Source organism: Lepus europaeus, unplaced genomic scaffold (assembly GCF_033115175.1).
Source record: "Lepus europaeus isolate LE1 unplaced genomic scaffold, mLepTim1.pri SCAFFOLD_66, whole genome shotgun sequence".
In the NCBI taxonomy this organism is placed as follows: Eukaryota; Metazoa; Chordata; class Mammalia; order Lagomorpha; family Leporidae; genus Lepus; species Lepus europaeus.
In genome coordinates, this window is record NW_026909534.1 from 929,707 (window position 1) to 946,419 (window position 16,713).

General features: G+C 46.8%; 1 protein-coding gene across 1 annotated transcript; it reads right to left on the reverse strand.

Annotated features, from left to right (window-relative positions):
• Positions 1 to 718: 718 nt before the first annotated feature.
• Positions 719 to 6,182, reverse strand: LOC133755636 (tripartite motif-containing protein 64-like). The gene is made up of 5 exons (XM_062185700.1): positions 6,057 to 6,182; positions 4,865 to 5,095; positions 3,887 to 3,909; positions 2,881 to 2,978; positions 719 to 1,212 (listed from the first exon to the last, which is right to left on the reverse strand). The coding sequence occupies exons 1-5, from the start codon at positions 6,180 to 6,182 to the stop codon at positions 719 to 721; spliced, it is 972 nt and encodes a 323-aa protein (XP_062041684.1).
• Between the last annotated feature and the right edge of the window lie 10,531 nt (positions 6,183 to 16,713).

Sequence of the window (16,713 nt, forward strand, 5' to 3'; positions counted from 1 at the left end):
ATGTTGGAGGTTATTGGTGATGTTGGATGTTATGCGTAGAGTGTGTAGTAAGAGAAATCACTGTGGTCTCTACGGTCACGAAGGGCTTCCTGAAAAATCTTTGAGCAGAGACGTGATGTGTGATCAGGACAGGTTGAAGTGCTTGCCTGTCAGGCACTTGCATCTACCCCAAAAGGCTAGATTTGAAGAGAAACTTTTGCAAGTTTGTTTTATTTAGTAAGCTGAGAGAGATGACACTTCACTCTTCTACCCAAGACATAATCAAATATGAGAACAAAAGGCTTTCTGCATGCGGATGTGCCTGGGTAGCATTCAACTAAATGGAAAAGCAAGACCCCAGAAGCCACATATTTCAGCATTTTACTAGCATAAACTGTTTAGAATATACAAATCACAAAAGAAAAAGCAGAAAAAGAATTGTCAGGTGATGGAGTAGGAAGTATGCCCAGGGGGACTATATTGAGTTTCTTTGCAGGGTGGTGAAAAAGTACTGGGATCAGATAATGGTGAGAGTTGCAAAGCTCTTTATTAAAATAAATTTTAAGAGAAAAAGTTCATATATTCATTGCAGTTGTATGTTGCATGTTTTATAACCATGCTCTAATTATGATTACACTGTGCTCATTAAGTTACAATGTGCTCAAAAACAATCCTGATGTCTCACATAAAAACATTCCAGGACAGTAGTTTCCTCTGTATGGGGGTTCACAAAGACATTTCATGGGGGGCAAAGGCACAAAAAGGGGTTCAGAGGAGAAGTAAAGTGGGTTGGAACATTACAATGTATGAGGGAACCTATGTCAGCGTCATAGAAACTCACTGTTCCATGGTCACAATCCAGAAACACCCCAACACTACTCAGGAGCATTTTCACATAGTGAGTTAAGGGTGGAACACTGGTGGAAAGGACGTAATGGTTGTTACTCTTCAGGGAGGCCAGGAGAAATGCTTCTTCGAGATTAAGAATGTCACTGGTATCACTTGTGCTAGAATCATAACAGACTCCCAAAATCCAATTGGAAGAGGATGACACATCCACTTCCCAGTAATGCTTGCCAGAGGTGAAGGTCTGAGCACCCCACACAGCAAAGCTCTCTGCTCTCTGGGAATGGCTGGGGACACTGTGATGTCCTTCTCCAACTATTGCACTTCTGAGGTCCTCAGAGAGCCTTAAGTAGCTGTGGGCCACTTCCTTCTTCAGACCATGATCCACTGCAGAAAGAGAATAATCTGATCAATGAATGTTGTTTCTATGTCCTGAATACAAATGTTTTGTGCCCATGGAATCACTTCCCTTGACTTTGCAAGGAAAACTAACGGAAGAGAGGAAGCACAATGAATTGAGATTTGCTCAACTGAGAAACTGGAGGGTTCAACTGGCTTTACAGAAAAAAAATCAAATAACAGAGAAAAATAAGAAAACCAACTTGGACATATCACACACTGTGTGAAGTAGGGTTTTGGTTGGTGTGGAGTGTTAATGGTTTCAATAGTTTTGAATATACATGTTTATATTTCTTTGAAAAGAGAGACACAGAGACAGAGAAATGTTCCATCTGCTGGTTCACTCTCCAAATACCCACAACCAGGGCTTGGCCAGGCCTGAGCCAGGAGCCAGGAGCCAGGATCCAATCCTGGTCTGCCACATGGGTAGCAGGGATCCATATATTAGGGAAAACATCTGCTGCCTCCCAAGGTGTGCATTAGCAGAAAGCTGGATGGAAGCAGGAATGGGAATGAATCCCAGGCACTTTGCTACAGAATACAGGTGCCCAAGATACTTACTGCTGTGCCAAATGCCTACCACTGGATAGCATGTATTGAGAGCAACCTACAACTTGTACTTTCTTGGCTAGAAAGCTGTTTTTTTGAGTTTTGTGTTTAATTCCATTACTAAATAACCCTGTTTGAAATATGATACTTATGAATTGGGAAATAAGCTATACATCTGAATATTTCAACATAAAACACATGTCCCAATAAGTAATATCTCTAAAGAATGTCCTGACTTCAGCTTATCTGTTCAGAACGTGGATTTCGCCCAATCTGGGTTTCAACCCTCTGCTCTCTGAACTATTGTCTAGTGCAGGCCTAACATCATTGCACTGCATTCACAGATCTCTCGTCATTTAATTGTTTTCAGAATCAGGAGATAGCATTGGAATGGGTCTGCTTTTGACAATTTCTCATTTTTGGGGTTGGTCAAATCTTTCTGAGTTTATCAATGATAATAGCTACTTTAGCAGTGCATGATAAATATACTAGGCATATAGGACAAATTAAAAAATCAAGTGCCATATTCAAACTTTAAGAAATGCAGTGAGATGGGGCCAGTGTTGTAGCATAGTGGTTCAGGCTGCTGCCTATGACACTGGCATCCCATAGGAGTGCCAGTTAGTTCATGTCCCAGCTGTTCCACATCTGATCCAGGTCCCTGATAATGGCCTGGGGAAGCAGCAGAAGATGACCCAAAGTTTGAGCATCTGCTACCTTTGTGGAGATGCAGAAGATGCTCCTGGCTCCTGGTTCCTGGATTTAGCTGTCCTAGCCATGAAAGAGCTCCCTTACTGTCTCTCCCTACAAAAATTGCAGTGAACACAGCCAACATACAGTCTTGACTGCCGCACTAAGAATTGAGCATTGTATCCCTTAATCAAATCATCTGAATATCTTCCCATACTCTGCTTATGTCAGCATGCTTATTTACAAAGTTCAGCTTTGATCACTGTAATGTGATTAAGCAAAGTGAGAAGACACAGTTTCAAAAAAACCTGTAGGATTTTCAGGGAAGGTGAATGAAATAAAATGGGAAATGGCTCAGGCACAAAAGCAGTGAAGAAGAAGGAAATTAGGGCTGGAAGGATTGAGGCTGAGGCTCACCTTTGAAGTTGTATAGCATCTCTGTGAGTCCAGTGATGTGCCATAACGTCAGCTCTGGGTTAACCCGCTGGGGATTGAGTGTCTGTACCAGTTCTGCTCTGTAAAGAATCACACCAGGGACACTCCAGGTCAAAGGGCAATCACAGGGTCAAGACAACATTACCAGATGCAAATCCAAACTATTTCATCAGGAATTTTCCCATTATTGGCTAATAAGAATAAATTTTATTCACTTCCTTTGGAGAAATAAATTAGTACTTTTATCTAAATTTCACATCAAAGCCATTTGCCTCTTTCTTCTCAGACATTATCCAACCTGTGGAATGACAGTCATCCCATTCCCCCCTGTACCCCTCACTTGACTTCAGGGAAAGCAGAGATCCCGGGTAGCTTACAGAGAGCAGGGCTTTTAGGCAGAATCTATGGGAATTCAGTCGACAGACATCCCCAACAGTACAGTCAATAGGATCTGCACTGAGCCAGGAGGCTGTGAGTTTTCTACCAAGCAAGGGGATGGAATTCCAGACTGGCAGCCATGGTCCTGAGGGAGCTGAGGTGGCTGATGCCCCCATCCAGTCTGCCACTGGGACAGGCTGAGAGGGCAGGACCTGCTCACTGCTGCTCCCAGGAGTGAATCCTCCTTCCTCCTCCCCTGCTGTGGGAATTCCTCTTTCCTGTGTCTTTTTTCCCTTTCCCTCTCTCAAGGGTGGGGCCTCCTCTGGGATTTCTCAGAATAATCTGTTCATAAAGGTTGGTTGGGGCAGTTCCAGAGGAAGGGGAGGAGAGAAGCTGAAACAAAGCCCAGAAAGTCAAATCATTGTTTTTGCATATGTGAATTCAGCCACATCTCATCTGGCACCAAAGAGTAGAAAACCTCAGGATCCCTTATCAAACAAAATGGTAAATAGTCAGGGAGATCCAAGTTAATCACTCAAAACAGAAGCATCTGCTACATCAACAAGAGCACAAGTTTCTTACACGTTGGAGATTCTCACTGTAAACTTACCTTTCTAATACACTCCCCATATCCTGCAAGAAAAAAAATTTTAAAATATTTAGTCATGAGAACTCTCTCCTCTGTGCTCTATAAAATTCTTGCTTTAGTATTTTTCAATCATGTATTTTCTTCTGGTTCTCTGCGAAGAGGTATCAGAGTGTGTTAATAACAGACTAAGAGCTGGTCCAAGAAGGACTTCCTCTGTGTGAATTCAGAAGATGGCATTCAGGGCGAAGCTGTGCAGCAATGTAAAAAGTTCTAGGTTGCAGGGTCACTCGCCCCCACTCATATTCCAGAGAGAGGTCTGACCTCTACTGACATTTATTGCAAAGCGGGGAAACCTCTGAAAATCAGAGTGCACTGGCATTGATTACCAAAACTTGCTTAGGCAAAGATCAAGGCCTCAATGTCTTCAGAAAATACATTTTAGTTTGGGCACCACAGTGTTTATGGAGGCAGGAGTAGGGAATTTTATTTTATTTTATTTTATTTTTTTTGGTCAAGGGCAATTGGATAGTGATGCCATCATACATAGACATTCCAAATTAACAGCTGAGAAATAAATATTCTGCAGATTTTTTTAATTTTCTGGAGTTGCCTCGGCAAGGCCAAACCAATTGGTTTCCCAGACCTTCTATAACACTCTGATTGGACATTCAGCACCCCTGAAGGGCAATATAGATTGAAAATCAATTTTAAAATGTAACCATTTTGTGCTCACTGAGCTCCTAGATAATTTTTTCTACAGTACTTTTCTTGCTTGCACTGCAGAGAATTTTATCCAGTGTTAATTATGACAGAGGAAAGCACGCAAACGATTATCAGATTATACAGAACCAAGTGATCGGGCAAAAATAAAGATGCAGGGCAACAGACCCGAATCCTGCTGTGGAATAAGTCATAATATGTGCAGGTAATATTTTCAGGTTCTTATGACCTTGCCCAGGAAAGCACTTCTTTCCCTGAACAAGGGCTCTCCCGGCTCACCTGCAGTAACTCCAGGTCAGGCTTCCAGCATGCCTCAGCCAGCTCTCTGTACATTTCTTTCACCTGGTGTTTCTGTTGCGTCATTCTCATCTCACTGTCCTTGAGCTGCTGGGAAATCTCCTGTGCTTCTCTGTGCAGGGCCTGCAGCTGCAGTTGCTCCTCCTCATAGAGAAGTATATGCAACTTCTGGTACTGAGCTTTTATCATGAACTCCCTTATGGACACATATTCCTGTGGAGATATTGGGTTAAAGAATACACATCCTCATGCTGAACTGGCAATATTATTTCTCCATTTGCCTGAGATACTGACACCCCTAGGATTGCCTCATCAAGTTCCTGCTGTCCCAGTTCCCATGCATCTACTTGCTAACGTGCCTGGGATGGAAGCATTGGAGGGCCCAAGTGCTTGGGCCTTTACCATCCATATGGGAGACCCTGATGAAGTTTCAGCCTCCTGTCATCCTGTGCCAGCCACTATAATTTAGGGAATGAACTAGTGCATGGATGTTCCCCTCACCCTATCTTTCAACTAAATAAAATTTTCAAAATGTATGTCTCTTCTCCAGACTTTCTGCCTCACCCATGCAAAACCTCTTGAGTACATGCAAGTCTTTTCTGTGTGTGCCTCCTGTAGGTTCTTAGCCTTATTCTCTGTTTAAATCAAGACTCACCAAAGGATCTCAGGTGTCCCCCCACCCTTCTCTTTCTCCCTCCTTTTCTGAAGCTTCTTCAGGATTTTGACCCCATCAACTATTTTGACTGTAGTAGTAACCTTCTTAATTTTGTTCTGTTCCTTTGCCTGATTCTTCTAAATAATTAAACATATTTAGGTACATTCCCCATCACACGGAGTAGTGTAGAAAGACTTCATTTCCTTCATAGATATGATTCTACTTTTCACTGGTTCTTCATAGCCATACTTAGTGCTGTCTTTAGTGCTGGAGAAGGTTGATGTAAACCTTCAGGGTTGGACTTGGAGTATCTGTGATGACCTGTCTCCACTACGCCCTGGTATACTTCTCACTACGTGTCTTGGCTGGCACAGGATTTGTGATTACGGAGTTACCATTTGAAACCACCACTTCTTCTGGGAGGAAATCATGAACTCTTCATGGTAACCAGAATTTGCTAAAGCAGTATGGTGATTGTAAAGCATTACAGTAATTGAAGAACATCTTTTTCATTCTTACCGCGAATGAATGCGCCTTTTTAATTTCCTGTGTCACATTGTTTTTCAATTCCTGGAAACGTTCCCATAAAGTATTCATTTCCTTTAAAAGTTTTTCCTGCAGAATAATTATGAGATTTAGCCACATGGACTATATTCTTACATATTTCCCTCCCTTACTTATTGGAAATGGCAGTGGTTGTGAGAATAGTATTGAGACTACTAATGTTTTTTCTTCTGTTCTCTTTTTCTGATAATAGTAAATTTGAATAAAGTGGAGTGGTCATATTTTCCCAAGTTGACCTAATTTGAGTCTTAGATTTGGGATATTAAAGGTGGTAGAAAATTACAACAAGGCTGTCCTAGTGTAGCGAGCTCATTGGCCACCTGCTAGACAGTATTCCATGTGGGCACCAGGTCGTGTCCTGGCTCCTCCACTTCTGCCTCATCTCCCTTCTGATGGCCTATAAAGCAATGGAAGGTGAGCCAAGTGCTTGGACATCTGACACCCACATGAAAGACCCAAAAGAGGATCCTGAGTCCCAGCTTCAGCCTGGCCCACCCTGGTCATGAGGACATTTGGGTTAAAAACCTCAAAATGGATGCTAATTCTCTCTCTCTCTCTCTCTCTCTCTCTCTCTCTCTCTCTGTGTGTGTGTGTGTGTACATTGGCCCTTGAAATAAGTAAATAAATTTTGAAAATAAAAGAAGAAATTACGAGAGAAATTTTGAATAAAGTCAATAAATCTACTTCCTTAGAAACAGTGTTTATGCCACTTGGCTGTGAAGCAGTCACAGTTGAAGCCCAAGCCCAAGTTTCTGCTGCTGACCACTTGCACTGCACCTGCACCAACTGCACATGTGTGGACAGTGCTTCAAAGAGACTCCCCTTCAGGACAGCCCAACCTAATTATGCCTATGTTGGCACATTGAGCACCAACATGGAAGGACACATTTACATCTTGGGATTCACGGGGAAAAATCACCACCCTCACAGTCTCCATTCTCATACATTTCCACTCCATTTCCATAAGTCCCCATCTTTCTGTCTAGTTTAGAATCCCAGAGAATCCACATGGCTCTGGAGGCATTACTCACCCGGGACTCCTCAGCAGCACATTCCACCATGGTGTGGCCATGTGTCTCGGGCTGTGGGCATTCAGAGAGAGGCTCACAATCTAGACTCTTGTCAGTGTCATTGAGGATCCCTTCTGCTTCCATCTGTGCCACAGGGGCCTGCTCCTGCAACCTGGTGACCTGGTTCAATCGGTACTGTCTGGAAGCAGCAGCCAGCTTCTTGAGCACATCATTGGTTTTGAAGTTGGTCTTCTCTGACATCTCCTTACACATGGGGCAGCACATGGGAGTCTCAGCTTCCTCCCAGCTCAAAGACAAGATCTACAGAAGTTGTGCCCACAGTCTATGGTGACTGGATCTAGGAAGAAGTTCATGCAAATTGGGCATGTGAGTTCCCGCTGGAAGGCTTGCAATGTGGCTGGATCCATGACTCTAGTAAGATCCTTTAAGAAATGGAAACCAATAAAGTTGTTCTACCCCGATGAGAAAAAGCAAAGATCTGCATATACTTTCCCCCCCCCCACTTGCCCCCATAGAAAAATAGACACCATGAATGGAGACATCCTGGGTCTACAATCTGACAGAACTAAGAAAGTAATACATGTATTATGGTTGTTTAAAGTAAGAATCTGGGTTGGTACTTGGCACAACAAGTTAAAACCCTGGCCTGCAAGGTCTGAAGATGTCTGGCAGTTTGCATCCTGGCTGCTCTACTTCAGAACCAGCTCCCTGCTGATTTACCTGAGAAGAGAGCAGAGGATGACCCGTGTCCTTGGGCCAATGCCCTCCCCCCCCCCATGAGGAGTCCCAGAAAAAGATCCTGGCTCCTGGCTTCTGATTGAGTAAGCTCTGGCCATTGGGACCTTTAGGAGAGTGAACCAGAGAATCAAAGACCACCCATTCTCTCCCTGTCTCTACCTCTTTATAAAACTATTTCTTTCAAATAATTAAAAAAAGAAACCCTTCAACTAAATAATGAAAAAGTATGTGACAAATTTCTTTGGAGAAATTTAAGATTATGCTAAAAAATGAGATGATTCCAAGGTTTATTTTCATTAGCTCATTGGCTTAGAAACAACACAAGATCAGTATTTCTTTCTGAATCTCTCTACCTCCTCCTCCTCCTCCTCCTTCTCCTCTCTTTCTCTCTCTCTCTCTCTCTCTCTCTCTCTCTCTCTCTCTCTCTCTCTCTCTCTCCCCCTTCTTCTCTGCTAGTCATTGGCTTTAATGGTCACAAAACCATGGGGCTCTATACTAAAAGTCTATATCTGCTGTCTTCCAGCTCACAGAGGGACTTTTCTGAAGAAAGCAATTAAGAGATTAGTCTTAATCTAAGATTATTGGATTTAACCAGTGTTAAGCTGAATGTTCGACTTCTAAAACATTAAGCAGGTGGGTTTCTTTTTCAACTTTAACCCAAGGCCTTTTATTCAAATAATAAAATACAAAAATCATATTCACTTTGAGAAAATATGATTGTCACAGAGTCAGTTCATGTCATCAAAGAGATTGTCACATTCTGGAAATGTGAACAGTCAGCTACAGCAATGGGCAGCAATTACCCTATTGTGTTTTCAATATTTATTTACTTGTTTGATGGTTAGAGTTACACAGAGAGAGAAACAAAGGCAGAGAAAAAGAGAGAGGGAGAGAGAGAGGGGAGAGAGAGAGGTCTTTCATCCACTGTTTCACTCCCCAATTGGTTACAACAGCTGGTGAAGGACCCTTATGGGGGAGAGGGACAAGAAACTAGGCCTGGGCAGATATCAGGGGCTTCTTAAGAGGTTAGATGTTCCCCAGGGTCCAGCGGGCACGTTCTCTGGGAAGGAAAAAGTCTATCCCCTTTAGAGAACCTCTAGGCATGCCCAGAGCAGAGCTGCCACTCCCCCTTCGGAGAGTCTCAGTACTCTCCTCAGCATTCTCCTCAGCTGGTTCCCTCAGCACTCTCCTCAGCATTCTCTTCAGCTGGTTCCCTCAGCACTCTCCTCAGCACTTTTCGGTATGCTAATTGTCCCTCTGAACCGGCCAATCCCATATGCTAATTTGTTGACTATATAACCTGTGTGAAACTGCCGCTCAGGGCTCCTCACTGCCTTAGGTGGGGGCCCGTTTGCGCAAACGTACAATAAATACCTCATGCTTTTTGCATCAACTGGTCTGGAGTCTGGATTTTTGGGCGTCCTCTCGAGCAAGTGGGCATCTCTACAACTGAGAGGTCCAACATTTTGGCGCCCAACGTGGGGCTCGAGGTCGCCCTCAGACCCATTCTCTGCAGGACCAGTTGGAGGTATAATTAAGTGTTTTCTGTTTGTTGTTCTTCGTCTTGAGTATTCTGACTGGAGTATTCTGACTGGCCAGTACCTGACCTGACTCTGTGGGACCAGTGGGGGAGGCAGGCGTGCCCAGCAACCCCTGGTCCGTTCCCCGGAGGACGCTCCGGGTTATGAGGGGAAACCCTCGGTCCGTTCCCCCGGAAGACGCTCCCGGGGTGGTCTGGAGGTGGGTCGGAGACCAAGTCTCCCTCCTTCCCGGGGAGGGCTGGTCAGGCAGCCGCTCCCAAAACTAGCGCAAGCCATGTGGTTTGTCTTGCTTATTATATATGTTTGTGCATTGGCTGTTCTTTTTGTTTGGGCTGAAATCCTTGCACACATGGGTCAACAAATAACCACCCCTTTAAGTCTTACTCTAGATCACTGGAAGGACGTTCAAGAACGCGCGCGCCACCTCTCAGTGGAGATTAAAAGGAAACAATGGGCAAAATTCTGTTCCTCAGAATGGCCGGCCTTCGAGGTCGGCTGGCCAAGGAACGGCACTTTTAACCTCGATATTATTTTACAGATTAAGGCGCGGGTCTTTCAGCCAGGATCCAATGGACACCCTGATCAGGTGCCCTACATTACTACGTGGGAGGATCTTTCACGTAATCCCCCTCCCTGGATAGAACCCTTCTCCTTCCCGACGGAGCCCATACGGACCCCGTTACCCCCTCCTCCTATCCCGGTTGTGCCAACCTCCTCCCTATACCCTCTGAAGGAGATTCGAGATCCAAAACCTGACAAGCCACCGGTTCTTCCGGCTGATCAGGACTTTCTGCGCTTTGACTCTCCCCCACCCTATCTTCCCGGTCAGCCTGCTCCCCCGCAAGAACTCCCACAACAACCAGAGCGGGATGTGCAACCTTCTGCACCATCCCCTGATTCCACGAGGGCAGGGGAAGAAGTCTCAGCGCCTTCCCCGCCCTCCAGCCGCCTGCGCCTCCGTCGGGGGCAGGCAGGGGGCTCGGGAAGCGTCTGGACTTCGCAGGCTTTTCCTCTTCGCTCGGTGGCTGGCCAGATGCAGTACTGGCCATTTTCTGCTTCCGATCTTTACAATTGGAAAACCCATAACCCCTCTTTCTCTCAGGACCCCCAGGCTCTGACTGGGCTGGTCGAGTCAATTTTATTGACTCATCAGCCCACCTGGGATGATTGTCAGCAGCTTCTGCAGACCCTCCTCACTACTGAGGAAAAGCAGCGTGTCTACCTTGAGGCACGGAAAAACGTCCCTGGAGCAGATGGCCGACCGACCCTACTGCTAAATGAAATCGAGGAGGCGTTTCCCTCAACCCGTCCTGATTGGGACTACACCACCGTTGCTGGTAGGGAGCGACTTCGTCTTTATCGCCAGATTCTCCTTGCGGGTCTCAGAGGGGCTGGAAAGCGCCCCACCAATTTGGCCAAGGTACGTGCAGTAGTACAGGGGGCTGAGGAAACGCCGGCAGGCTTCCTAGAAAGATTAATGGAAGCCTACCGTATGTATACCCCGTTTGACCCCCTGGCAGAGGACCGGCAGGGAGATGTAATCATGTCCTTTATAGGACAGTCAGCGCCGGACATCCGCAGTAAATTGCAGCGGCTAGAGGGGCTTCAGAGGTATACTATACAAGATTTAATAAAGGAGGCAGAAAAGATTTACAACAAAAGGGAGATCCGAGAGGAGAAGGAGGAAAGAATCCGCAAGGAGCAGGAGGAAAGGGAAGACAAAAGAGACAAAAAACGTAATCGAGAGCTTAGTAGAATTTTGGCCACCGTAATGCAGGATACAGAAAGGAGTAGACCAGGACAGAATAGGGACTTGGGAGACAAACGAAAGCCTCGGATGGAAAGAGATCAATGTGCCTATTGTAAAGAAAGAGGACACTGGGTCAAAGACTGCCCGAAGAAAACACAGGGACCAAAGAGGAGACCAGTTCCAATCCTGTCCCTGGAAGAAGACGACTTGGTGAGTCAGGGCCAGGAACCCCCCCCCTGAGCCCAGGATAACCCTTGAAGTGGGGGGCAGACCGGTAACCTTCCTGATTGACACGGGAGCCCAGCACTCAGTACTGACTTCAGAAAAAGGGCCTTTAAGCTCCAAGACTTCCTGGGTTCAGGGGGCAACTGGAGGGAAGTTATATCGCTGGACAACCAATCGAGAGGTCCAGTTAAGTACAGGACTTGTGACACACTCATTCTTACTAGTGCCAGACTGCCCCTACCCCCTCCTGGGCAGGGACCTACTCTCGAAGGTAGGAGCCCAAATTCACTTCCATGAGAAAGGAGCTACCATCACAGACTCAGGAGGGCGGCCCCTCCAGGTATTAACACTACGCTTGGAGGACGAACACCGATTATTCGAGAGGCCCTCGTCCACCATGGCTCCCCTGGACCCCAAGTGGCTCACAGATTTTCCTCAGGCCTGGGCAGAGACTGCGGGAATAGGGCTGGCCGTCAACCGGCCTCCCTTGATCATAGATCTGAAGCCCACGGCCATTCCCGTGTCAGTTCGTCAATATCCGATGGGCAAGGAAGCTAAGGAAGGTATCCGGCCACATATCCAGAGACTGTTACACCTAGGCATTTTAAAACCTTGTCGTTCACCTTGGAACACCCCCCTACTACCAGTAAAGAAGCCTGGTACGGGTGACTACCGCCCGGTACAGGACTTGCGGGAGGTTAACAGGAGAACGGAGGATATGCATCCCACAGTGCCCAACCCCTACAATCTGCTAAGTACCTTGCCTCCGACCCACGTGTGGTACACAGTGTTAGATCTAAAAGATGCATTCTTTTGTTTAAGACTGAGCCCTCAGAGCCAATCCATCTTTGCTTTTGAGTGGAAAGACCCAGAGACCGGGTTTTTAGGACAACTCACCTGGACAAGGTTGCCCCAAGGATTTAAAAACTCGCCTACTTTGTTTGATGAAGCTCTGCACCTAGATTTGGCCGACTTCCGAGTCAACCATCCGGACCTGGTCCTCCTGCAATATGTGGACGACCTCCTCCTTGCCGCTGAAACTGAGCAGGACTGCCTAAAAGGTACCGGGGCCCTGCTACAGAGACTGGGGGAATTGGGCTATCGAGCCTCCGCGAAAAAGGCCCAAATATGTCAGAAACAGGTGGCCTACCTAGGCTACCTCCTAGAAGGAGGGCAACGGTGGCTGACGGAGAGCCGAAAAAGGGCGGTTGCTCTAATTCCACCCCCCACCGATGCCAGAAAGATGCGGGAATTCCTCGGGAGTGCGGGATTCTGCCGCCTTTGGATTCCTGGGTTTGCGGAGCTGGCAGCCCCATTGTACCCCCTCACGAAGTCCAATGCTCCCTTTCAATGGAGAGAAGAGCAACAGCGGGCGTTTGACAACATAAAAAAGGCCCTATTGTCAGCCCCAGCCCTGAGCCTCCCTGATATGACCAAGCCCTTCACATTATACGTGGATGAGAACAAGGGAGTGGCGAAGGGAGTGCTAACACAAATGCTTGGACCCTGGAAAAAGCCGGTGGCATACTTTTCAAAAAAACTAGACAATGTAGCGGCCGGCTGGCCTCCGTGCCTCCGCATGATAGCGGCCGTGGCAGTTCTGGTGAAAGACTCGGATAAATTGACTCTAGGCCAACCTCTCACCGTAGTGGCACCTCATGCTGTGGAGACAGTTATCCGTCAGCCACCAGACCGGTGGCTCTCAAATGCTCGGATAACTCATTACCAGACTATGTTATTAAACTCAGAGCGGGTCCGGTTTGGGACTGCCACCTCTTTAAACCCGGCCACCCTGCTCCCGGAACTGGGGCCCCAGGCCCAGGTAATCCATAACTGTCACCAAATCCTGGCTGAGGCCCACGGCACCCGAAAAGACCTAACCGACCAGCCTCTGCCGGATGCTGAAATGACCTGGTTCACGGATGGGAGCAGCTTTCTACAGAACGGTGAGCGGAGGGCTGGGGCAGCGGTGGTGGATGGAAAAACTGTTATCTGGTCAAGTGCCTTAAAGCCTGGAACTTCTGCTCAAAAAGCCGAGCTCATAGCCTTAATTCAAGCTTTAAAACTGGCACAAGACAAAAAGGTCAACATTTATACAGACAGTCGGTATGCTTTCGCCACTGCCCATGTACATGGGGAGATATACCGGCTAAGGGGCCTTTTAACCTCAGCAGGCAAGGACATTAAAAATAAGCAGGAAATCCTAGATCTTCTACAGGCCCTGTTCCTGCCCAAAATGTTGAGTATAATTCATTGCCCCGGGCACCAACGAGGAGACGACCCCGTAGCAAGGGGAAACAGGATGGCAGACGAGGCCGCTAGGGCGGCAGCCCTGAGCCAACAGGTGCTCCCGTTAAAGACAATTGAGCCCACCCAAGTATCGAGGGAACCACCTTTCCTCTATTCGGACCAAGACTTAGATACGATTCAGCGGCTCGGTGCAGAGTATGATAAACAAATAAGGGTTTGGAGGCTCGGAGAGAAAATAGTCCTGCCACACCAATTGGCTAAAAAAATAATTACCAGCCTCCATCAATGGACTCATTTGGGATACAAAAAGCTAAAAGCAGCCTTACAGGAAGATAGGCAGTCTTACTACATCCCCGGACTTGACTCTTTAGCCCAGCAGGTGACTGAATCCTGTGTTCCGTGTGCCAAGGTAAATGCCAGACACCTCAAGCTCCCGGAGGGAGCTAGGGTAAGAGGAGACCGACCAGGAATCAACTGGGAGGTCGATTTCACTGAGATAAGGCCGGGCAGTTATGGGAATAAGTATCTTCTAGTTTTTGTAGACACCTTCTCCGGATGGACTGAGGCATTCCCCACAAAACGGGAAACCGCCCAGGTGGTCGTCAAGAAGATCATAGAGGAGATCTTCCCCCGGTTCGGCTTGCCTAAGGTAATCGGGTCCGACAATGGCCCAGCGTTTGTCTCCCAGGTAAGTCAGTTGGTGGCCAAAGCATTAGGCATAAATTGGAAATTGCACTGTGCCTATAGACCCCAAAGTTCAGGACAGGTAGAAAGAATGAACAGAATAATTAAAGAGACCTTGACCAAATTAGCGTTGGAGACTGGTGTTAAAGACTGGGTCCAACTCCTCCCTATGGTGTTGTTCCGGGTCCGAAACACGCCCTCTCATTGCGGGCTGACACCATACGAAATCCTTTATGGAGGGCCCCCACCAGTAGCAGGCTTGCTTGACCTTGCTAGTGACTCCGTTGCCGATGCCCCTAAGTTACAGGCCCGGTTGAGAGCATTCCAGATCATCTAGAACCAGGTCTGGAAACCTCTTGCAGCAGCCTACCAACCCAAGACGACAACCATCCCACATCCTTTCCAAATCGGTGATGCTGTGTATGTCCGAAGGCACCAATCTAAGACTCTAGAGCCCCGGTGGAAAGGCCCCTTCACTGTGCTGTTGACAACTCCCACCGCTCTCAAGGTCGACGGAATCCTGCTTGGGTCCACGCCTCACACGTGAAGCGAGCACCACCTCCCCAGGGCCCCGAGGATCCGGATAGACCAGCCAAATGGAAGCTCCAGCGCACTCAGAACCCAGTCAAGCTAAGACTTTCAAAAACTGTTTAATATTTATGATGTTCCTGGCCTTTCCCCATTGTTTTTCCAATCCCCATGCTCCGCAATTGTTAACGTGGAACCTAACCCAGTCCAGTAAGAACAGAGTTTCCTCCCTCCAGTGAGGCAGGTTCTCCCCAGGCCGGTTCAATAGATTTTAAGATTAAAATCTTTGCAAAAAGAAAAGGAGGGAATGAAGGACCCTTATGGGGGAGAGGGACAAGAAACTAGGCCTGGGCAGATATCAGGGGCTTCTTAAGAGGTTAGATGTTCCCCAGGGTCCAGCGGGCACGTTCTCTGGGAAGGAAAAAGTCTATCCCCTTTAGAGAACCTCTAGGCATGCCCAGAGCAGAGCTGCCACTCCCCCTTCGGAGAGTCTCAGTACTCTCCTCAGCATTCTCCTCAGCTGGTTCCCTCAGCACTCTCCTCAGCATTCTCTTCAGCTGGTTCCCTCAGCACTCTCCTCAGCACTTTTCGGTATGCTAATTGTCCCTCTGAACCGGCCAATCCCATATGCTAATTTGTTGACTATATAACCTGTGTGAAACTGCCGCTCAGGGCTCCTCACCGCCTTAGGTGGGGGCCCGTTTGCGCAAACGTACAATAAATACCTCATGCTTTTTGCATCAACTGGTCTGGAGTCTGGATTTTTGGGCGTCCTCTCGAGCAAGTGGGCATCTCTACAACTGAGAGGTCCAACACTGGAGCTGTGTCAATCGAAGCCAGGAGCCAGGAGTTTCTTCTGGTCTCCCATGTGGCTACAAGGGCCCAAGGACTTGGACAATCATCTACTGCTTTCCCAGGCCACAATAGAGAGCTGGATCAAAAGTGGAGCAGCCAGGACTATATCCAGCACCATTATAGGATGTCGGCACTGCAGGCGGCGGCTTTACCTGCTATGCCACACTGCTGACCTCTGCCCAATTGTCCCTTAAATCAAGCCCCCAAAATGATAATGAACACTGGATTTCCTTCCAATTCTAGAATATCCATAGATGCAGATAATGAGGCATGAATGATTCATCCTTATTTTCCCAAAGAGACAGATGTCATATCTTGGGAGCACTTTTCTGTTGGTTAGCTCTATTTTGAATATTTTCCACAATTAGTCTACAAAGCAAGGTAGCACACTCTTAAATAATGGTTTTCAATTTATTTCAACACATTTAGTAATATTTTGATTTATATAAAGTCTCCTATTCATTTCTCAGTGACCACAGGAAATTGGTTCCGCCAGACCTGGGCAGATAGCAAAATTCACAGATGCTCAATCCCTTATATAAATGGTATGGTGTGGAACTTGCTGTGGCTTAGCAGGTAAAGCTGCCACCCGCAGTACTGGCAAGCACATATAGGTGTCGTTTGAGTCCCGGCTACTCCACTTCTGATACAGCTCCCTGCTATGGCCTGTGCATGTTGTAGAAGGTAGCCCAAGTCCTTAGGCCTTAATACCCACATAGAAGACCTGCAGGAGGCTCCTTGCTCCTGGCTTCAGATTGGCCCAGCTCCGGCTATTGTGGCCACTAGGGAGTGAACCAGCAGATGGAAGAAATCTCTCTCTCTTTCTGACTTGTGACTTGTGTAAAAATTAAAAACAGAAATCTTTAACAACTTACAATCTAGTAACGCATAAAGCATGGAATACAAAGTCAAATAATTTATCACACAAATCAATATATACTAATGTTCTAATCATGGATACTTTCCTTACTGATATAATTTCAGATAAGTAGGAAAGCCACAGGATAGCT